The sequence below is a fragment of the Rana temporaria genome, chromosome 2, assembly GCF_905171775.1.
Source record: "Rana temporaria chromosome 2, aRanTem1.1, whole genome shotgun sequence".
In the NCBI taxonomy this organism is placed as follows: Eukaryota; Metazoa; Chordata; class Amphibia; order Anura; family Ranidae; genus Rana; species Rana temporaria.
Genome location: NC_053490.1, coordinates 101716682 through 101740544, shown reverse-complemented (window position 1 = coordinate 101740544; position 23863 = coordinate 101716682). Strand labels below are relative to the sequence as shown.

Here is a 23863-nt window from a genome sequence, read left to right as displayed (position 1 = left end):
GTCCATGTCCGGTCCGGCGTCCGTCCGCGGCCTCGGTGGTGTCCTCCCGGCTTCTCCCGCGCTGTCTCCGTGTCGAATCCCCGCTTCCCGTGCTCAGTTTTAAGCCTCCGCCGACATAAACCGAGCGCAGTACACTCGGGTATATTCGACCACGCTCGGCTTCTCACGTATAAACGTCACAGAGTGTGACTACGAGCGAAGCCGAGCCTGGCCGAATGTACCCGAGTGTACTGCGCTCGGTATATGTCAGCGCAGGCATTCAAACTAAGCGCGGGAAGCGGGTATGGGCGTATATCGTGCACCCACGATTTTGCAAAAAAATGCGCCGTATACGCAGATAAATACGGTACTTTCAAAATCCGATGGAGTCAGAGTTGCACCGGTTTGACCGCTTCCGTTGCGGACAACAGGGTGCGAGTTGTCATGCGACTTGAAACTATCAAATCACATGAAAAGTCACACCGGTATGAGCGGGGCTTAGTGTATTTTTAGTGAAAATTTTGTTTTGATATGTTTCTCGGGTCAGGTAGGCGGTACGGGGCCCCCGTGATTTCTAACAGCAGCCTATCACGTTGATCTATTTCCTTTATGATCAGATATTCTGTCCAGACCTATCAGAAGTCATTTGATTGATTAGAAACGATAGATAAAATCTTAACACAGCCAATCCAATTGCTGGTGTTGAATTTGATTGAAAGCTACATTACAATGGCCACACAAATATCAATATGATCAATTATTCATTCATTTGAAAAAATGTAAAAATGATCGAATTGAAACAGAATCATAAATGACAGACATTCTTAAGTAAGCCTTCGATCATTTTCAACAAACCAATCTACTGTGGTGAGATTTATAGCTGACCATACACCATACAATCTGATTGTACAATCTCTACCAACAACTACGGTATGTAGTGTGAGAAGCCTGTGCGATTTGATGGAAATTGATCGGGTTGTAAAGGTTTGTCCTCATATTTCATGGGTTTGGTCAATTGAAATGTGATTGTACAATCAGATTGTAATGTTTATAGCCTTCTCAATGGTTTCTAACCCATTGCACAAATATTTGCATGTGTGTGTGTGTGTCAGGCAACCAATGGATGACACGATTGTTTCTGATAGATTGTACTGTCAATCAATACTGTGTGTTTGAATATTGAATATTGTATGAGAGTCTCCCGCACTACAACGCAAATTGTGATCCAAATTCAATAAATAATACAAATGATTGCTGCAGCTGTTTAATGTGTGTCCACAATATAAAATGCAATAAAAAAATAGTAATTAAAAATCAATTGCACACTTTTAAATGTATTTTTATTGAATAAACGATGAATCGCTTGTACCCAGATTGATCACAGGTCTGCCCATGTGTGGCCACCTCTACTGATCATATATCAATCATAATAGAAAATAAATCTGACAACTGATAATACCCTGAATGTTATTTCAGAAGGTAGATCTGAACTATTTTCTGCTCCAATCACTTTCCTGCCAGTGTCTGAGTCAGAGTATGACTATAGTCTTGGCAGATACATGGGAAGATGAGCTTGGGTAAATTGTGCAGACCCCTGCCTGCCCCTCCCGGGCTCTCCTCTCCCCCCACCCATGGGCTCTCCTCTCCCCCCACCCATGGGCTCTCCTCTCCCCCCACCCATGGGCTCTCCTCTCCCCCCTGCTCGTACTCCTCAGTGTCAGACCCTGGAGAACCCTCAGGCGCTCCCCCTAGTGTCGGCGTTCCCCAGCAGGTGGATGTCTCCGCCCCTTCCCTGGCACAGTCAGCCACTCAGGTGAGGCGCCCCGCCCTCTGTAGGGCAGCATACATATAAGTGCGGAGAGTAGAGGAGTTCGCAGTCAGTCCCGTACTCCTCCAGTCTCCTCTCAGTACAGCGCCGCCTATCGTCAGCAATAATCATGTCCGTCAGAACGAGCAAAGTTACTTACCGTACCTCCAGCAGTGCCGTGCCCCGCTCCGCCGGCTTCAGCAGCTTCTCCTACAGCGGAGCCCCGGCCGGAGCCAGAGCCAGCCAGGCGTCCTTCTCTCTGGGCTCCAGCTATGGAGGGTCCCGCTTCGGCAGCGGCTACAGGACGGCGTATGGGGGAGCCGGGATGGGAGGAGGAATGGGCTCTGCCGGGATCACCAATGTCAGTGTCAACCAGAGCCTGCTGGCCCCCCTCAACCTGGAGATCGACCCCCAAATCCAACAGGTCCGAACCCATGAGAAGGAGCAGATCAAGACCCTCAACAACAAGTTCGCCTCCTTCATTGACAAGGTGAGAGCTACAACCACCCCTATAACGTCACCACCACCCCCTATACTTGGCACAGGATGCCTATTTGCCACCACCCCTATACCTGGCACAGGACCCCTATACCTTCACCACCACCCCCTATGCCATCACCCCTAAACCTGGCACAGGACCCCTATATCTTCACCACCACCCCCTATGCCATCACCCCTAAACCTGGCACAGGACCCCTATATCTTCACCACCCCTCATACCTTGCACAGGCTCCCCTATACCTTCACTACCCCTATACCTGGCACAGGATGCCAATTAATTAGTTGCCACCCCCTATACCTGGCACAGGACCCCCTATATCTTCACCCCTCATACCTTGCACAGGACTCCCTATACCTTCACTACCATCCCTCATACCTGGCACAGGACCCCTATAACTTCACCACCACCCCCTATATCTTCACCACCCCTCATACCTGGCACAGGACCACTATACCTTCACCACCCCCCTATACCTGGCACAGGACACTCCCTTATATCACCATATACTTACTAAAGGATCATATTGGCCCCTATAGCTGGCACAAGAAACCCTATGACTTCACTGCCCCCCTATACCTGGCACAGGACACTCCCGTATGTCACCATATACCTACTAAAGGACAGTATTGGGCCCTTATAGCTGGCACAGAACCCCCATATCTGGCATAGGCCAATTCCTTAGATTGCCTTATTTGTTCAACATAACCATCTTGGCCCCTATACATGGCACAGTACCCTCATACCATTTACCACTGTCCCATGCCAGGAGACTCCTTTTTATATAAGCTTATTCCTGGCACAGGTTGCCCTCACAATCGCACCCTATACCAAGCACAGGATACTTACTTTCTTCACCCCATACTCTGCACAGGAAGCTCTAACTTTAGCACCCTTAAACATGGCATAGTTCACAATCACCCCCCTCACAATCTGCATGCTGTACCTGGCACACCCTCTTTACCTTCACCAACCTATTTCTGAGAGAGGATCCTCCCACTTGTGTCTCCCTATACCTGGCACATTACATACTCCCAATCGGCACCCTATACGTGGCATAAGACTTTTTCATGCTGCCCCATTTGGCACATGAAGCTGTAACTCTTTGCACCCTATACCAGCCACACAAATCTGTGCCCTATGTGTGGAGCAGGACCCTTTTACCCCCCATACCTGGCACAGGAAGCAGGGTGCTAAAAGTTACAATGCCTGGTACAGAAAGCAGGGTGCTAAAAGTTACAATGCCTGGTACAGGAAGCTGTAACTTTTAGCGCCCTATGCCTGGAATGGGGTTCTCTTGTGTTTTTTTCTTGTACATGGTTGTATCATTTTAAGTGTTGTGTGTTTTTCCTCTGAATGTGTTGTGTACAGATGGCAATTGAAAATTTACAAAACAATGTGATCTCACACACGTTCTCATGCTGCAAATACTATTTAAAAAAAAGGCCAGGCGATGCTCACTGAGAAATGAATCTAACAGGTACAAATTTATATAAATTGTTTCATAGTGTAGATGATCTGATTTCTCCGCCAGCTACATTCTCTTAAGATAAAATACTTCCTCCAGTCAAATCTCAAATTTTAGGCTGGATCTGCAACTTTCAGCAGCAGGTTGTTACCAGATGATCCCGGCTTCTAATGCATTTCCCATATGTAGTTCTGATTGTGTAATATTACAGATCCTTGCGGTGTATTACCTGCATTGTAATCACTTTATTAGTAGAGGCTCAATAGTCTTCCCAAGCCAGCAGGTTTTTCATTAATGTACAATCATAATGAGCCTTTGTAACATTTTATGAATGCCACACCCATGGCGGTGACACAGTGCCAAATTCCTGACCGTCTTCCTGGTGGCCATTCACCTCCCCCAGCAGACGGCACTAATCCCAGACCTGGAGACCTCTAATGGTTTTGGGAGATGTCTGCTCATTCTGGCATTGCCAGCCCTCCTGGTAGAGGAAGAGATACAATGTATCAAAATAGACACTGGGCTAAATTTTATATTTTTAACTACAGTAAAACCTTGGTTTGAGAGCGTTTTGCAAGACGTTTTAATAAATGTTGTCTTGACATACAAGTGATGTCTTGATATAAGAGTAGCGTCATGCCACAACTGAGTATAAAAAAGGAGAGGAGCCTCTAAGTGTAGCAATATGGTTACATTTAATGAAGGTACAACATTTAGCAACATATTGCTACACTTAGAGGTACCTCTTCTTCTTTTATACCTTGTAAAAAAAAAAAAAAAAAATGCTTTGATTTACAAGTGCTTTGGATTACAAGCATGTTTCTGGAACAAATTATGCTCGCAAACCAAGGTTTTACTGAAGTTTTAGGACGCAGACACATAAATCGCTCTATATAGATGTGACTACTTGTAAATCATTACACAAGGTTCATGGCAGAATTTTTATTTTTTCACACGTCGCCATAAGTAACAGCTGCATGCTCAGGTTTTAGAACATATGGGAGTGACACCACTTGTTCTGGAAGGTTTTAACTTACCCATAAGTGGTAGAACTGTTATATTGTATCTTATTGTAACATATCTAATAAACAACATTGCATTCTTTTAAAATAAACAAACATTATCTACAGAATGTGTGCAAGAGATGCAACCAAGGGGTCCAGTAGGAGTTGCACCTGCATAGTCTGCTCTTAATGACTTAAAGTAAAGTTGTGACCGTCCAGAAAGTGCTGTAACCCATGGAAACTACTTCAGCCCACATTTGCAGAAGTCGGGTCATTGTAAGATGGATTCTGATTGGTTGCTATAGATTATTGAATACGCCTTGGTTTTACTGGTTCTTAAACCACCTCTCACACACGATTTTGTGAGAAGCATGCATTCTTAAAGGACTGTTTTCCGGGAGAGCAGGATCTGCTTCAGTGACCATATTGCTTTTCTTTCAGTTGGAATCTCTGCATTTCTAGTTTAGCTTTGCATTGTGTTTGCAGTCTAATCTCTAGCCAATGACAATCTGAACCAACAGGTTAAATAAACAGTACCTAAACACACTGCAGACAGTGAGTAGGGTCCCGACTCCATATAATGTCAAGTCATTGTATAAGGTCCTAAATTACATTTTAATGAGGATAAGAGCAATGCTTAAAATATATTGGCTCATAACCACTAACTGCATATAGCAAACAAGAACCACCACTGAAATGCAGAGTTCATCTTGTAGATGTGTACATGTAGGGACTGCCATGGACATGCTCAGCTAGCCTTGTCACCTGTATTAAATGGTGGTTGTACTTTCAGTCTGTTCCTGTGTTTCAGAATCGGCTACCAACATGGGCGGCTTAATCTGTTGCACATTGGGCCACCTGATCTGAAGTTGGGTGGTTAATGTTACTGTACTCTGTACAACAATACTGTATTGTCTTTGTATTGACTTTTAACAGACCTTCTGGTGTTCCTGTACAATTCCCTATTGATACTGTGCTAAGCAGATGTAGCCCTGCAGGCTAGAGCAATAATGCACGTTTTAATTAAAAATCCTCAGAGTACAGATACCAATCTGACATCAGCCAGCCTTTAGCTCACTGACAATGTGCAATCCAAATGATTGTATAATCTCTGTGCAAAATCTCTCGATTTACGAACAGACTGAGCCGATCGAAAAGGTGAATTGGCTTTGGTATGATATGCTACTGACTGTACCCAAGATGGCTGCCTCACAACTGCTCCATTGGAAGATGGCTGTTCCCAGGGAGATGGGTGCAATCAAAAAATATAAATTTTTGCAAAACTCTCTCATAAAGCTGTTCTCTAATCCCAGAAACCCCCTGTTGCAGCCGATCTTGTGTACTTGCCTGCCTAGCAGGTCCACTGATCTTTGCTGTGCCACCCTGCTTAATCCTGCACATCTAAAATGTCCCTCCCAGGTCCTCCTCTGCACCATGGCTTCATTCATTTCTATGGTAGATCCACACTTATGGTGACCGCCAGTGGTCCAACAGAGTATGGCTTTCCCAAGGGAATGAATGGTCTCATGGACAGAAAGAGGACCCAGTGGAAAGACAGCAGCACAAGGAAGCCCCCCATTCACCCCTGAGCGTTTACTTGAAGCTTGATAAAGGTTTTATGTTCTCAAGGTGTCCATTCGCACCTGAGCATTGTCGTCTGTGTTCATAAAGCTCAAGTACATGGGCTTCTTTGGGGTAGCATCACATTTTTGGCCACATATATAGTTTTAATGGGAGTAGCTGAAAGTTATAAATCGCTCGGTTTTGCTCAAATGTATGAAGTATGGCAGCCAAGTAAAGATCGGAACTGTGAAGAAGGTAAGTATGCAACCAGGTGGTAGGGAGCATTAAAGGACAGCTCTACCAAAAGGTGCAGTTTGTCTTTTAAATGCCAGGTAGACCCACGTACTGGTTTGTAAATCGAGTTAGATTGTACAATGAGATTGTAAGCTGTGTGCCCAGCATAACTTTAGAAGGTGGGGTAAGATCAAGATCAGCTGCCAACCAGTAATCTTCAGATCAGTTTGAGAATGTCATTTGTCATTTTTCTTATCAGTTTGCTGTAGAAGGGATGGGCACCTAAGGTGAATGGTTACCTGCTGACATTGCCTTATAGGGAAATGTCTCTTTACCTCGCTGTGCCTGGCTCATTATCCTGTGCAAACAGCCTGATGTCACAAAGTACACAAAGCCAGTGTGCAGAAAAGTCACCCTGCAAACTGAAACTGTCTCCTGTGCTTCATCAGCCACTCTGCAAATGGTGACATGGCGCGGCATAAAGTGCACAAAGCTGCCATAACCTGCTCAAGAGCTGGCATTGTACTTTGTGTGTGTTTTTTTTATCTATATAAATCTCTAACTACTTGATTATGAAATTGATTATTTTCATAATGGGGTTAAATTGTCCCTTTATAGTAAAACAAGAAATTTGTTACTGTAAATGCTACTTTCACTGTTGCACAGTAAAAAATTAACCCCCTTACAGTAGTGATTTGCTCCTCTTTGCAGTTCCAGATAAAAAAAAAAATAAAAAAAAAAAGCCCTTTGTAGTACAAGCGCTGGTGTGAACTATAAGAAAAAAAACATAACCTACTTTCCATGTGTTTTTGAAGCAGAAAAAAATGCACTGTACTGCATGTGGCGTGAACTGGCCCCAAGCCTATATTAAGCTACCTGTAGCTAATGAGGATATCTCCTAAACCTGCCCTGTTTCCTGCATGTCGTCGCATGCACACTGGGGAAAACTGAAGCAATGGCACCTATGTGCTGTTGCTGCAGTCTCCGTGCTGTTACCGCAGGTCCTGCACGCTGGCATGTGATGTCATCGCAGCTCCGGCCAATCACAGCGCCAGAGCCACGATACCAGAAGTAACTCTGGGACGACATGTTGGCTGCCGGAGGGGGAGATGAGGACCGCTGTGGGGGCTTCAATCTGAGGCAAGTAATACATAATGAGCTATTATGCATAGCATACTAGCTTATTATGCCTTTGCCTTGCAAGGGTTTTTTTTTCTTCTCCAAGAGGGTTTACTTTCTCTTTAAAGTGGCGTTCTCTTTCTGAAGTGTCTGAATTTGTGGGTTTCCGTAAAGCATATAATCCTAATATATCTATATAATAGCCATTATGTGAAAGTGTAATCTACATTATCCTCCTAAAGGAGCCTGAGGATTGGCGATGCCTGCAATGAGCAGCATTGCCAATGTAGTGCAAAGAGCTCTTCCACATGGGCATTCTGATTTCGCACAACTTTTTATTCTTTTCTTTCCCTGCCTGGTAAGCCCAGATGCTGCATACAGCCACCTATGGATTTGAAATGCTTCACCTGGGTATATGATGGTACACACAAGGGTTAGAACTCCTCCTCTTTGCCATCTGTGTCCCATTGGGGTGATTTCACTTCCTGTCCCACAGTCACAACAGGAAGTTCTCAAGTGAGGTCTTAGGCAGTTGCCACCAGAACTTGGGGTTCCCCTCCATTTCATTTTGATTATCTGTTAAAGTGAGGCATCTGTAAGACCCCCTTTTCACACTGCATTTGAAAGAACCGTAACAACGGTTCTTTGAAATTGCTTTTAAGAGGTATATTTGTTTTTTATTGGCCAATCATACTGCCTCTTCGCTGAAAATTGGCCACTGCCGATGACTCGGTTCTCTCACCTCCCCGAGCTGCTGCATGTCTATCAGCAGCTCTCCTGCTCCTCCATGCTCACTGGAGCACTGAGCTGTGGAGAGGCGGGGTGCAGCTGTCTCGGTGGCTCGCTCAGACTGCCATCAGTCCAGGCACATGGCGGATCCAGTCTTTGGAAGTTCGGATGATGTGGTGCCTGGACTAATCTTGGTGATGTTGGCAGAGTGGACTTCAGACCGCTCTCTGCTGAACGGGTCACAGGAGTGCAAAATGAACGTCACTCCTGTGACCCATAGGAGAAGCTCAGCCAATGAGCCCAGGCTGGATTTCTCCTAGGCAGCTTGAAATTAATAGGCAGGGGTAATTTGGCAATGCTATTTATAGCGCTCCCAAGCTGCCCCAAAGATGCTGCTTTCAGGACTATTTCTAATGTCCCACAAGCACACCGCCTGAGTGAAAGTGCTCATTGCACTCAATGGGTGGCAGTCTTTAGGTGCTTTTCAGAGGCTTTTTCTAGCGCTTAAACGCCTGAAAACTGCAGCAGTGTGAAAGTAGCCTAAAGCAAGGTCATGCAGTTGTAGTAGCCATAGATTATTGCTGGCTCTGTCAACGGTGGTTTGACTTGAAACTATACAGGAACCGTGAGATCAGATAATTCAGCCATAGCTCAAGGGACAACTTTTTGATTTTTAGACAAATCACTTCCATGGAACCCTGGTTGAAACGACTGGTAGATCAAAATGAATAGTCTTCTACTTTTTCAACTTAATTTCCTCCGAGCTTTTTGCCTTGCTGTATAGTATTTGCACTGCTTTTTAGCAGATCTTGTGTGTAGTGTTGCTTGTGGATCATATAATAACAATCATCACTTGTCCTTGTAGGTTCGCTTCTTGGAACAACAGAACAAGATGCTGGAAACCAAGTGGGGCCTTCTTCAGAACCAGAAAACAACCCGCAGTAACATGGATGGCATGTTTGAGGGCTATATAAACAACCTGCGCCGCCAGCTTGACTCCTTGGGCCAGGAGAAGCTGCGTCTGGAATCTGAGCTTGGAAACATGCAGGGTCTGGTGGAAGACTTCAAGAACAGGTGAGTTCCCACTTGTTGCTGATGTGTAAGGGGTTTAGTACATACATGCAAGACTCTCCCTGGTGGTCATTAAAACCAGACCTGACTGAGGCTCTCAAATAACATTTTTGGTAAAATGGCAGGTATATTTTTGTTTTGATAAAACATTTTCAGTACGGGGAATACCTGTTTCCAGAATGTTCTTGGCAGCACAGACTTTTTTTTTTCTTGTCCCATCAAGCCACTTTGTAATGGAGATGAGCAAAGGCACACATGTATGAATTCCAGCCTGTGTGACAACCGGCTCTATACACAGCAGTGTTGTGTTATAGCACATTGCAATAAACTGCCCAACTTTTTTCAGTACACAGCATGTTGGTATAAACTGAACTATAATACATAAAGGAAAATTGCCTTGTTTTTGTGTTGGGACTGTGGCACAATCATAAGTGTGTGCAGCCCATTGCATTAGGGTATGCACCCCAAAGATGCCTTTCTCTGCAGCCTCAGCTGCACTGGACAGTACATGAATGGGAAGTGCTGAGTGGCTTTTTTTTTCTGGTAAATTGCATGTTTAATAGCCCCCCCCCCCCCACTCTCCATCCTGAAACGCCCCTTGCTGCACTGTGTGGCAGGATGGCAAACATGGGGGAGGCTTGAGCAGTAGGGGGAAAATGGGCTCTGCATGTAGTGATTGGGGTGTGCCCTGGCACACGCCCCCTGTGCGTGCCTATGGGCACAATGCAGCCCTACAAAAGACTGCTCAGTGAAACCTATTTATGCTCCATGCATACTGGTGTTTTTTGTTCAGACATCTCTTTATAACCAATGAGTTACAACCTCATTCTCTCCACTTATGGAGTTTTCAGTGTAATCTATTTTAATATGACCTACTGTCTGCATTTGAGAAAATATTGTGCTTGGATCGAATTTCTAAATAAGAGGGATGGAGCTCCTTGAAGGGTTGACGAAATTGAGAAGTTTTATAACCATAAATGGGCACTGGGAACTGGTGCAGAGAAAAGCATGTCTGGAGACCTCATATTCAAGAAATTCTGCCAACTTCTGTGCAATGGAACATTTTCATCTTAAAGTGACAGCTTCAACCTTGCCATTAATTTATTTTACTTTAACACTATGAATTAAAACTTTTTTTTTTTATATTAGATATGAAGATGAGATCAACAAGCGTACTGAAATGGAGAATGAGTTTGTCCTGCTGAAGAAGGTAAGACCGTAAAGACAGTTCAACTTTTTTGATATTCTCTGTGCGTAGTATGATCAGTAACTCCTAATGCTTTGTCTATAGGATGTGGATGAGGCTTACATGAACAAAGTGCAATTAGAGGCAAAACTGGAAAGTCTAACAGATGAGATTAACTTCCTGCGTCATCTTTATGAGGAGGTGAGACATGGCAATTTTTTTTGTTACGAGATGAAAATCCTATTGGCTGTAAATCGATGTGCTCTGGAAAAACCTGTTCAGTTTAAAGAACTGAACTTGCCAAACATTCAATGTTTTTAATGTGTTCCCATCTTAATTTTTTTTCGTTTAGTTTCTGAACTTAACCATGTGCGCCTGTCTAGCATTGCGTTTTTTTTTTTTTTTTTTCCCCTTAAAAATAAAATCCTATTTGACTGACTAGACAAGGCAAATATTTTTGCAGTCTATGTACACCTGCCTTCAAGATCATGAAGGCAGAAGTGTGAAGAGGTGTTACTGTGGGTTGGGTCTAACACATTGCATCTGAATCTCATGCCTTGAGGTCTGTTTATAATTGTATTTTCTTGAATTGCTGTAATGCAAATGGAGCTTATTGCATTTAGTCTCTGTTTACACATATGCTAGGTGGGAACCAGCGCCTTTCCAGTGCATTTTCACGCATCGCAGGTGGTTCACATTAATGTCTGCCAACCGCTGCAGGTGTCCATGTAAAGTTAATGACACCCCCAGATCTGTTCACAGATCAAATGGTGCAGGAATCGGATCGCGTAGGTGTGATCTGATTCCAGTGCAGACCAAAAAAGCTCCTGCACCATTTTGCTGTGAATACATTGTGCTTTCAGCCATACTTTGTACGGCTGAATTTGCATGGTACAGACCTGTGCAAATCGCATGCAATGTCTGTCATCGCACTAGTGTGAATCCAACCATAATGTTCCTGGCACTCAAGAGCCTGGTACAAGCTAGAGCTTTAATACAATGTAACTGTTGGTGTATATATTTGCCTCCAGTCTAGTTATTTTGAGGATAAAAGTTGGTTAATTGTAAGTATGGGTGAACTAATCTACAACTGCAGTTCTGCTTAAATGGCAAGCAAACCTAATTTACCCTTAGTCAAGAGCTACTATATGTAGAACGTTATCAGTATAGAATTTGATATCGTACAAGTTTGGCTTTAGTCCATCCTTCAATGCAATTGTCAATTTCAGACTGTATGCAGCCTATCAGATCTATGTTCAAGTCCAATTTTATAAGTGACTTTTTACATTCCTGGAAACCTTTCCATTCTAAACTGTTCCAGCACATTACCAGCTAGCTTGCTAAAAGAAAAAAAAATTACATGCATTTTGACTTCAAAACTGAGGTTTTAAAATGTATGTAGAAGCCACACCGCCTCAAGGCCTCTGTAAAGTGATGTCCTAATGCGTGTATGAGTATCTCCTTTTGGAGCATGCATATATAGCGGTGGATAAATTATGGGTAGGAATCCCTGGAGGGAACCCATTTCCTTCAAAGGGTTAGGAACACAATGGCAGCTGAAAAACATGGTTTCCCACAAACTAGCTTTAAAAAAAAAAAAAAAAAAAAATTGGTCGTCTGCTTTGGAAGGAAGGTGCACAAAGATGGGTTTTGCACAGCACAACCCTTTTCATCCCATTTGTGAAGCCTTGAGCTTTTGGGTTTTGTTGACCTCAAGCTGTAATACTATGTATGTTTTTGTTTTTTTACTAATTTATTTTTTTTTCTCCTGGTCTGTGCAGGAGCTTCGTGAGCTGCAGTCCCAGATTTCTGACACTCAAGTTGTCCTGTCTATGGATAACAACCGAAACTTGGACCTGGACAGCATCATTGCAGAAGTGAAGGCTCAGTATGAAGAGATCGCCAACAAGAGCCGTACTGAAGTTGAAAGCATGTACCAGCTGAAGGTGAGACTGTCATTTGCAATCTTTTGGTCCTTTAGTGTAAACAAATTTGCATGTTTACTGGTGAATGGTGCAAAGAACTAGTTGTCTAGTTTTGGATGAGTTGAAAGCTGACTAAACATATTGCAATTTTGACTGCACAATCTTGGTGCAAGGGAAGTCTTTAGTCAGCCATAGACAGATCAAAATTTCAATCAGTCTATGAGCAGGCTGGTTGTACTGAAGTCAAACTATTTTGCCTGATCATTGCCAGTGGCTATAGCTGCCAGCAGTGATTATTATGTTCTGCCAGTGGCGAACGTGCCCTGCTTGTAGGGAGCAGCAGTGGCTGAAGAGAAGAAAATTGCAATGTATGGCCTACTTTTTTTTTTTTTTTTTTTTTTATATTGGTTGCAGATTGAATAGCCTGGTTAGACTCTCATATTGCATAACCTTGCAAGGAGATTGTACAGTTTGTAACATTTGACTGGCTTTAGAAAACTGTACAAAAGCTAAATGCAGAACAATAGTATACAGTGCAGAGAATTTGCTGTTTGTAGGTTCTTAATACCATGACCAGTTGGATGTGACTTTCTACCATTTTCATAATCTAAGTGTGCTCCATGATCTTTACAAATTATGTCAAAGATGCTTGCTAATCAAGGAAGGTTTCAATTTAAAGGGTTTGTAAAGGAAATGTTTATTTTTTAAAAAAAATAACAAACCTGTTATACTTGCCTCTACTTTGCAGCTCGTTTGCACAGTGTGGCCCCGATCCACGTCTTGAACTCCACACATTCATACGAGAGCTTGCATGGTGTGGAGTCCTTGCTGGTGCGCGACAGCCATAGCTGCCAACTGTATCACTCGGCCCACCGCATCATTGGTTGTGATTGACAGCAGCGCGAGCCAATGGCTGCGCTGCTTCAATCGACCAATAAATGAGCCGGGAAGCCGGCCAAGATGCCAGCGCGTTCACGGCGCAGGACTGGGGAGGCCGGTATTCTCAGAAGAATGCATTAAGGTGAAAACTTTTTTACCTTTCCAACCCCTTTAATCTATTGGTGTGTTCCATACACATTTAAAAGGCATTGTTCAACTAAAGATCGTCCTCCTAATCTTGTCCCCAATATATTAAAATTCTTAACCGATTTTTGGTTTGGAAATGCCTTAAATTTTCGTTGCTTGGAATTGTGCTTCTGCCCTCCCACACAAGTGCTCTATGCTGGTAAACTACTTTCATCACAAGGGGTCCTTCACTTGCAGAGTTGAAGGGATGTCTGGCCAGGTTTGTTAGATCATGGAGTGCAGTTGGCTTTGTGGTCAAACACTGTTTTGGCCTGAGTAGGCATATTTGAATACACTGAGCAACTGCTTTAAGTAAATTGTAGGTAAGCCCATGACAATCCAGAGGTTTGATGGCACAATGTTTGCCTGACCATCTTTCACATGGTTTGCTAAGTTACCCTAATTTTATGACCTGCAGTACCAAGAACTTCAGACATCTGCTGGACGTCACGGTGATGACCTCAAGAACACAAAGACTGAAATCAGCGAGCTCAACCGTTACATCACACGGCTGCAGTCTGAGATTGACGCCCTTAAAGCACAGGTGGGTCATATAAATCATTAACCAAGAAGTTAAACATTTGTCTTTAAAAGCTGAAATGGTTATTCAAAGTATTCCTATTAAGATTTGTTTTTTTTTTTTTTTTTTTTTTTTTATATGTAAAACTCTGTACTGACTCTTAACTCTGAATAAGGTCTGTCAACTAATCTTTTCAATGGAACATGCCTTGGCCACTGAACAGTTTGTTGTACTGGGAGGCTCCTCATACAAATTCCTAAAGTTACAAAATAACAAATGTAAAAGACCTTGGCCATCTGGACTTCCTTTGTAATTTTGTTATCTATTCCTACAGCGTGCAAACCTTGAAGCACAGATTGCAGAGGCTGAGGAACGTGGGGAACTGGCACTGAAGGATGCCCGCAGCAAGCTGTCTGAGCTGGAGGGTGCTCTACAAAAGGCCAAGCAGGACATGGCTCGCCAACTGAGAGAATACCAGGAACTGATGAATGTCAAACTGGCTCTGGATATTGAGATTGCCACTTACAGGAAACTGCTGGAAGGAGAGGAGAGCAGGTAACAAATTGCACTTTACATTCTCTTTGTATAGTCATACAATCTATATTGTAAAGTTGTAAGAGGAAGAGAAAAAAAACAATAAAACTTTCTCTTTACAGGCTGGAATCCGGTTTTCAGAACCTTAGTATTCAGACCAAGACCACCGGTTACTCAGGTAATTCACTTTATTTTAACTGAAAATATTCACTTCTGTATTCTAATGCATATTAGCCAGCTGCTACTGGAGCTAGGAAGCGAATCTGAGTGACACGCAGGGTCTTGTTGGGTTCATTGCTTACGGTGCCACTGTGGATACATATGACATATATAACCTACTAAAGTCACTGAGCCATAAGGACTTTTTTTTTTTTATAGCTGTCATTGCAGCTTTAAAGAATGGGTATGGTTTGTGCAGAACTTGTCTTTTTAAACTGGGGGGGGGTGTAAATGTATGTGCTGCCTTAGTAATTTGCCCTATAGGCATAAAGGGCAAGAAAGATTAGATAGGTGATGCCTGAAGCACTTATTCCAGATATGGATGTAAGAATATGTAGAAAAGGTGGCCTTACATGATGCAGCAGCTGCCATTACTAACTTGTGATCTAATGATGCAGAGAAGGCATGCATCAAGTGAAGACTTAAAGCGGATGTGCCATGGGAACAAAATATTAAAAGTCAGCAGCTACAAATACTGCAGCTGCTGACTTTTAATATTAGGACACTTACCTGTCCTGGAGTCCAGCGCCGATTGCAGCAGAGCACGAGCGATCGCTCGTCACTCTGCTGCTCCCCCCGCCATCCACGCTGAGGGAACCAGGAAGTGAAGCGCTGCGGCTTCACTGCCCGGTTCCCTACGGCGCATGCGCGAGTCGCGCTGCGCCCGCCGATTGGCTCACACGCTGTGTGCTGGGAGCCGAGTGTTCCCAGCACACAACAGGCGACAGACGGGATGTGACGGAATGCCCGTCTTTCGCCCGTATCGTGTGGCCGGATGTGGGTGCAAATACCTGTCTTTAGACAGGTGTCTGCACCCCCCTCCCCCCTGAAAGGTGTCAAATGTGACACCGGAGGGGGGGAGGGTTCCGATCAGCGGGATTCCACTTTAGGGTGGAGGACCGCTTTAACACCTGATCTGTTGGTGGTTTTTTTTTTTTTTTTTTTTTTTTTTTTTTTTTTCTTGGAGTTTAGAGATTTATGGCCTGTTCACAGCAGTCGCTCTAAAACCATTTTTAGTGGGCAGACTAGTCATTTGTGGTGTTGCAATGCAAGGTGCATGAATGACCCAAAATGTTGGCATAAACCTTGTAGTGATTACCTGTGGCAATGAAATGTTTTTGATTCAGAAAAGTCTGTTTTTGCTTTACTGAATGTGGGTGACACCTGTTATTTCTTTCCCATAGGAGTTAGCAGTGCCTACAGTGGTGGACTACAAAGTGGATTCAGTGGTGGATATGGTGGTGGATATAGTAGTGGATTAGGTAGTGGAATGGGGGGCAATTATTCATATGCCAGCAGTGTCAATTCCTCCCCCCTGGAAACCTCCAGAACCAAACGCAGCATTGTAGTGAAGACCGTTGAGACCAAAGATGGGAGAGTTCTGTCCGAGTCCTCAGACATCTTCTCAAAATGAGTGCCTTTTCCACTGATGCATTAAGCTGTCCCACAGCCAGGACTCTATCTCAGATGAGCCTTCAAGGCAGAAATCAGGACTGTTGGCGTAGATGTCTTTAAACTTTTTATTTCCTTTGGACATTTTAACCCAGATCAAGCTTATTCCAGCTTGTGCCATCAAAGTGGCACCAGTGCTAGACAATAACTGGTGCTCTCCCTACTTTGAGATTTAAAAATGTTTACTTGTATGTGAAAATGGGATAACAGGAGGAACTAGATGTGAGTGCTTTATTGTACTGCTGCACCAACTTGCATTGATTCCTTCCCAGCAGGCTCAACTTAAGGCGGTCATGGTTTCCAGTGGGCTCAGCTGTCTCCTCTTCCTTTATTCCTTACTTGGCTTCCTGTGCAATTCTTACCACAAACTGCTAGGTAAACTCTTGCAGTGTGCTTTGTCCATCCTTTGCTAGGTGAATATTGGAAGTGCTCATCTTGTCTTGCACCTTCTAATCTCCTCTTAATAAACATTTTTTTTAAAAAGTCTTTTTTTTTTTTTTTTTATTCACTACATAGTTTGGTATGAAAGGGAAAATCATATTGCCAGCTAAAAAGCAAAAAATAAAGGTTTGGATTTAAATAGGGGCAGCACTTGGGACAAACGCAATGTACATACAATAAAACGGCTTACAGTTCATAGTCTGACTGGCATATCTGCCTGTATATCTATGGGGTTGATTACTAAAGGGAAATGCACTCTGCGCTTGTAAGTGCAGTCACTGTAGATCTGGGGGGGTAGCTCTACTGATTTTATTATCCAATCATGTGCAAGCAAAAATGCTGTTTTATTTCCCTCTCAGATCTACAGGGACTGCACTCCCAAGCGCAATTTTAGTGCAAAGTGGATTTGCCTTTAGTAAATAAACCCCTATGGGTAGAAGATAAACCTACCAGGTTTTCCCCCCCCCCCCAGTAGCTTTTTAGAAAAGACAGCAACCACCCCTGTCAGTGAGCAGCAGGGATGTGTGCTCATCAAAATGGCACATGTTAGCAGGGTTAACCTCCCCCAATTGGTTAGCATTGCACCGACTGGCTTTCAAATTGAGCAATGTCATGGATTTTTGGGGAGATTGGCATCCAAAAAACTGTAGATGAGTTGATGCACCCCCTGTCAAATCTTTTTGCTCTACAGATAATTGCACCACACATTCCAGCTGAACCACACCCCCCCCCCCCAAAAAAATAAAAGCAGTGGTCCGAGGCACTTCAGGTAAACTTGGCTAGCCTCCACAGTACCATGCAGCACAAGTTTGTCCTCCCAAGAAGGGATAGTTGATTGACCGGTGTACGACTATCCCATCTTTGACACCATTGATGGGCTGCTAGTGGGGTCTCCCTCCCACTGAGTGGTGGGTAGGTAGACATACCCCTGGACAACAAGGATTTATAGATCGGTAACAAAATGCATTTGACATGATTTGATCAGTGTGGTAAGACGTGTTTGAAAGTGAGCAGGGAACATGTCTCAGGTGTGACTGAATAAAGTGTAGTGTTTTTGTTTCCCGAAGATGGCCAATGGTTCCACTGCTAAGACTAACTATAAGACATCACTGTATGTGGGTCTACACCTAGTGTACTGGATGATGGCCCAAGGATCATAATATTTAGTGATCCAGGCTATAAAATGACGGGGGCGACCCCTAAGCCTCTAAATGTGATGTTGTAAGGTCTGGCTAAGATGCAATGTCAAAAAGGCCTGGTTTGTTGGCTTCACATCTATCTAGATCAGTTGTCTCAAACTGCGGCCCTGAGGCCAGATGCAGATTTTTGCTTGCCTTGATTGGGCACTATGTTTCCTGCTGACTAACTTTAATTCTCACTGACCACCAAGCCTCAGGCATTGTCTAACCTCACTGAGGTTGGGACAGTCTTTGTCACAAGCCTCTTGTTTATAAGGTTTGGATCCCTCTGATCTAGATGAATCAGTGGTGGGCTCACCTGACATCAGTGACACCAGGCCAAATGGATTGAGCGTAAATAAGAACTCACATAATTGGCTGAAAGGAGATGTGGGGCTACAGAGATCTTCAGTTTTTATGGAACTCGGCTCCTGGCAACTTTGGTTCCACTAGCAAATCTTCCAATGTTGGAGCAGTGAGAATGTATTGCCTTGGTTTCACGGGCAATTGGCTTACAGAATCAGGTCTGTTGCCCTTGGGATCCACAATCTGGAGGATGCAGCTAAATGGGGTTGATCGTTTTGAAGCCGATATGAATGCCCCTCTGTCTGGGTGAGGCATTTGCAGTGAAGATCTATGGGTAGCTGGTACTGAAGTACCTGGGGCAGGATGTCGCTGAAAAGTGTATGCTGGAGATGTGCTGAGAGTGAAAATGGCAAAAGGCTTTAGTATGCCATGGGGGGCTATTAAAACCCTGTATGTTCAAAGATAATTTGATCTACATTATAACAGTATGTATTTGGGAGGTCGGCTGTAAGGCAGGACCCTCAGTCTGCTCTAAAACAAAGGATCAGGAAAAGGGAGGGGGTGAAAACACAATCGGCCTGAGGACCAAGAGTATACTGTTCAGCAGAAAAGCTCTTAGTATAGTCACCTCTAGTGGTCTTGGACCAGTAGGTGACTGGATTTAACAGTGAGTAATACTCAGGGGCATATTAGTGGTAGCCAATCCATGCATGAAGTCAGAAATATATTGTTTAATATGGGAGTGTGGCCTACTCGGCCATTAAACCTACCATTTTTATTTTTTATGGTTTTGTAAAAAAATGGGTGGATTAAAAACACATAGTGAGAAACGTTTGGATCCTGCGAGTGTACCAACTACTATTTCATCTTGTATGGGCTTTCTGTTCGACATGCCAGTGGACTACAAGAGCGCTCATCGGTGCGCTTGCTGTCTGTACATTTCCAGGAATCTGAATGAATGACGTGGCTTTATGGGAGTAGCCATGATTTTTGACACCCTAGGTCAGTGGTTCTCAACCGGGCGGTCGAATGATTATTTTCCAGGGGGTCACTGAATTCTGGGCTGTTCCTAAAGCCTGCACCGCTCTCGCAGCTGCCCAGCAGGGCTGTGGCTGTTCACGGCATGACTGGGGGGCAGAGACTAGAGGTAAGCTGATTGGTGAGGGGCTGAAGGAGACCAGATCTTCTGATTTTGGCATAGGTGTCGGGGACACAGTGAACAACACTGCCTGTGATTATATTTGCCATTAAAAGTCCCCACTACAGTTCTCAGATCAGCAGATGGCTTTGATCAAAAGCACCAAAGTTGGCTGATCAGAGCTCCCACCAGCACTGCCACTCACCAAGAAGGAATAAAAATAGAGAATACATGGAAGGGGGAGGAACGATAGGGGGGGGGGACAAGAAATTGCCATAGAGGGAGATGAAAGGAGACCACAGAGAGAGTGGAACATCCTAAAATATACCATAAGTGGTTTTAATACTGTAGGGAGTGCTAAATGTCCATGGGTTAGGGGCGCAAATTACTTGTCTTGCATTGAGTGCTGACAACCCATGCTACGAAAATAATTTTACTGTTGGGGGTCCCCACAACTTTGGAAATGTTATCAAGGGGTCACGGCACTAGAAGGTGTAGAACCACTGCCCTAGGTGAAACCTCATTTTGCCACTACACCCCCCTTTGCCCTGCCCATGTATACCCCACCTAATGACTGCTATCATTTTGGGGGTGGGGTCAGTCAGTTTTTTTTTTTTCCCGGAGCAGTGGTTTTAATTATGCTTAACCACTTCCCGCTTGCCGACCTTCATATGACATCCTTGACTTTGTGCGGGTATGTATATCTGAATGATGCTTGGAGTTACAGGCATCATTCAGATATCGTCTTTTTCAGACGGCGATTCCTTACACCAGGGATATGCAATTAGAGGACCTCCAGATGTTGCAAAACTACAAGTTCCATCATGCCTCTGCCTCTGGGTGTCATGCTTGTGGCTGTCAGTCTTGCTATGCCTCATGGGACTTGTAGTTCTGCAGCTGGAGGTCCGCTAATTGCATATCCCTGCCTTACACCATAAGAATGTGGAAAGTAGACACCCCAAGCTATTTACTGAGTCCATGGGATATTTAATATTTTGCCACGTTTCGGGAAAACTACAATTTTTTTTATTTTTTTTTTTTTTTTTTTTACACAAAGTTGTCACTAAATGATATAATGCTCACACATGGCATTGGAATATGTGAAATGACACCCCAAAATACATTCTGCTGCTTCTCCTTTTTTTTTTTTTTTGCAGCTCTAATTTGTTTTGGAAAATGAAGAAAGAAAAGGAAAATGTTTTTTTTTTTTTTTTTTTCAAAACTTTGTGACAAATAGCGAGATCTGCAAAATACTCAACATGCCTCTCAGCAAATAGCTTGGGCTTTTTACTTTCCAAAAAGGGATCATTTAGGGGGGGGGCGAGTTTGTACTATTGTTGAATTTCATGTTTTCATGTTCTCTGAAACTGTGAGGCCCCGTACAGACGAGCGGACAGTCTGATGAAAACGGTTCACCGGACCGTTTTCATCGGACATGTCCGCTCGGAGATTTCTGTCTGATGGTTGTACACACCATCAAACAAATCCGCGCGGACAGGATACGCGGTGACGTAGCCACGCCGTCGCCGCAACGTGCGTGACCCTGGAAGGTCAATGCTTCCACGCATGCGTCTAATCACTTCGACGCGTGCGAGGGCTTTCGGCCAAGCAGACATGTCCGGTGAGTCGTACAGACGACCGAACATGTCCGACGGACAGGTTTCCAGCGGACATGTTCCTTAGCATGCTAAGAAATTTTTGTCCGCTGGAAAACGGTCGGCTGGACAAATGTCCGCTGGAAAACGGTCCGATAGGCCGTACACACGACCGAACATGTCCGCTGAAACTGGTCCGCGGACCAGTTTCAGCGGACATGTTCGGTCGTGTGTACGAGGCCTTATAGATAGTGAGGAGTGAAATTAACAATTTACGCCCTTAGGTGGTGATTGGTTTTCGAGGTCCCGTATGTGGCTAGGCTCCCAAAAAGTATCACACATGTGGTATCCCCATACTCAGGAGAAGTAGCAGAATTTATTTTGGGGTGTCATTTTACATATGCCCATGGCATGTTTGAGCAATATATAATTTAGTGACAATTTTGTGTAAAAATAAATTTCTTTGCCCATTTCCTTTAAACTTGTGGCAAAATATAAAATATTCAATGGACTCAAAATGCCTCTCAGAAAATAGCTTGGGGTGTCTACTTTCCAAAAAGGGGTAATTGGGGGGTTTTGTGCTATCTTGACATTTCAGGGCCTCAGAAAATGTCATAGGTAGTGAGGAAGTGAAATGAGCAATTTACGCCCTTTGAAATTCTGAAGGCGGTGATTGGTTTTCAGAGTCCTGTACGCGGCTAGGCTCCCAAAAAGTCTCTCACATGTGGTATTCCCATACTTGGAAGAAGCAGCAGAATGTATTTTGTCAATCACTTGTGTAAAAATTTTTCTCAACATGCCTCTACTTTCCAAAAAGGGGTAATTTGGGGGGGGGGGCATGTGTACTGCCCTGCCATTTCACCCCCTTAAGAAATTAGATAAGCGGTCATAAATTAAAAGCTGCATAAACTACCATAGTTTGCAGACGCTACAACTTTTGTGCACACCAAATAAATATACGCTTATTGATGTTTTTAAACCAAAGACGTGGCTGAATAAATTGTGCCCTAAATGTATGACAAACATGGAGTTTATTGAATTTTTTTATTTTTTTTAACAAAAAGTGGAAAATATAACTTTTTCAACATTTTCCTTTTTTTCATTTATATTGCAAAAAAAATTAAAATCTCAGCGGTGATCAAATACCACCAAAAGAAAGCTCTATGTGTGGGAAAAGAAAGGACGCAAATTTTGTTTGGGTACAACATTGCATGCCTGCGCAATTACCAGTTATAGCAGCGCAGTGCCAAATTGCAAAAAGTGCCCTGTTCTGGAAAGGGGTAAAACCTTCTGGGGATAAAGTGGTTAAAGGAAAATCAGTTGTTACATATAAACTCATTTTTTTCAGTAATCCTTCAGAATGGCATACGTGAGACCCTTCCTTCCTGGAAGATGATGGAAAAATCTGAGTTTGTAACCTGGTAACCAGGACAGAAGCTTGTAAAGTATGTTGTCCTGAAAGATGGTATGGGGAAAATTGGCTTGGACAGTTTCTCATTGGGATTGAGAAGTGCAGTATGAAAGTATTGGTTGCTACGGGCGACACAGAGACAATTCCTAGATAAAGGGGGCAGCTATGACTGCGTGAATAACAGGACATTCTATGGTTGAGCTTTAGCGAGAAGTTTTTCTACATTTCTTTAAAGTGGAGTAACACCCATTTTTTTATGTTTGTCTGTGCTGCATGCCCTAATCTCGTGTTCAGAATGGACAATTTTTATTTATTTTGTTGCTTGTAAATACCTTTATTTTGTAGTCCTTCATTACTTCCTCCTCCTTATTAGCCTAGGCTATTAAGTCACAAGGCTATTCGCAAGGGTTTCTGGGATAGGCATCATGTATCCCAGTAGTCCTTGCAAATAGCATATTTGCATAGAGAAGGGGTGGCAACTTCCTCTGACACTCCCGTTGCTATGGAAACCTATTACATCGCTTGTGCAGCACTGAGCATGTGCGAGATCTGCAAGGCTGAAATCCAGGAAGTCATACAGTCTGGCTTCATGATGCCCACACTTAAGATGGCCACGGTCTATTTCTAGATTATAAACTAACTAAATGCTCCAACAACCCAACAAAACGGACCTTAGTTTACAGACTAACTTTACTAGACTACATTAAGCTTGTGTATTACAGGGGTATTTATATTTAAAAAGTGAAATTGTGGGTGGAACTCCCCTTTAATTTGTAAAGTTAATTTCTTTAGATAATTTCTTAGAGACTTCCTCTGGGCCAGCACACATTTAACAAAAGGATGATCGATATTGACTTGAGTCACCAGGCTATAACTTTATTTAAGGGGAAAAAATGGTAGACAGATTTGACTTCAAGGAAAGAAAGTTTTCTATTTACACTATTTACAATTAGCAAAAAAAAAAAAAGATAATTTAAACAAAAAAAGATCTTTCAGCTGTTCCCGTAGGATGGTCCGCCTTTAACCCCCACCTCCCCCTAGCTTTCTATAGCTTGTCAGGGGATTTGTACATATAGATTTCCTGCATACACTTCTCCAGTTTCACAGTGGTAGACATAAATGGCACAAGGATACTATGTAAAGAAACCATTTGAGTTCCTGTGACATCATTGTTTCTCCTTTTATGTGCTTCTATTTCCATGAAGCCGTATGGTCACATGCTGCCTTTATCAGGACAGGAACTCAGTGGGACAGCAGGCACAGCTACCTGTTATTGTCTGTCAGTTCAATTGCATTTCCTCCAACTGTGCCTGCACTGGCATCACCATATGTAACGCTACCTAATTCAATGGCACAGCGTTTAGTGTTAAAGACATGTAGTAAATGTGTACATGTGATATTAAACATTTTTTTACATTTT

The 23863-nt window shown here is 43.4% G+C and overlaps 1 protein-coding gene across 1 annotated transcript; it reads left to right on the top strand.

The window, feature by feature from the left end:
* Positions 1-1839: 1839 nt before the first annotated feature.
* LOC120929299 (keratin, type II cytoskeletal 8-like) lies at positions 1840-16860 on the top strand. The gene is made up of 9 exons (XM_040340625.1): positions 1840-2276; positions 9268-9476; positions 10623-10683; positions 10765-10860; positions 12441-12605; positions 14068-14193; positions 14504-14724; positions 14826-14881; positions 16107-16860. Exons 1-9 carry the CDS (start codon positions 1917-1919, stop codon positions 16334-16336), a joined length of 1524 nt encoding a protein of 507 aa, XP_040196559.1. The 5' UTR covers positions 1840-1916; the 3' UTR covers positions 16337-16860.
* The last annotated feature ends 7003 nt before the right edge of the window (positions 16861-23863 follow it).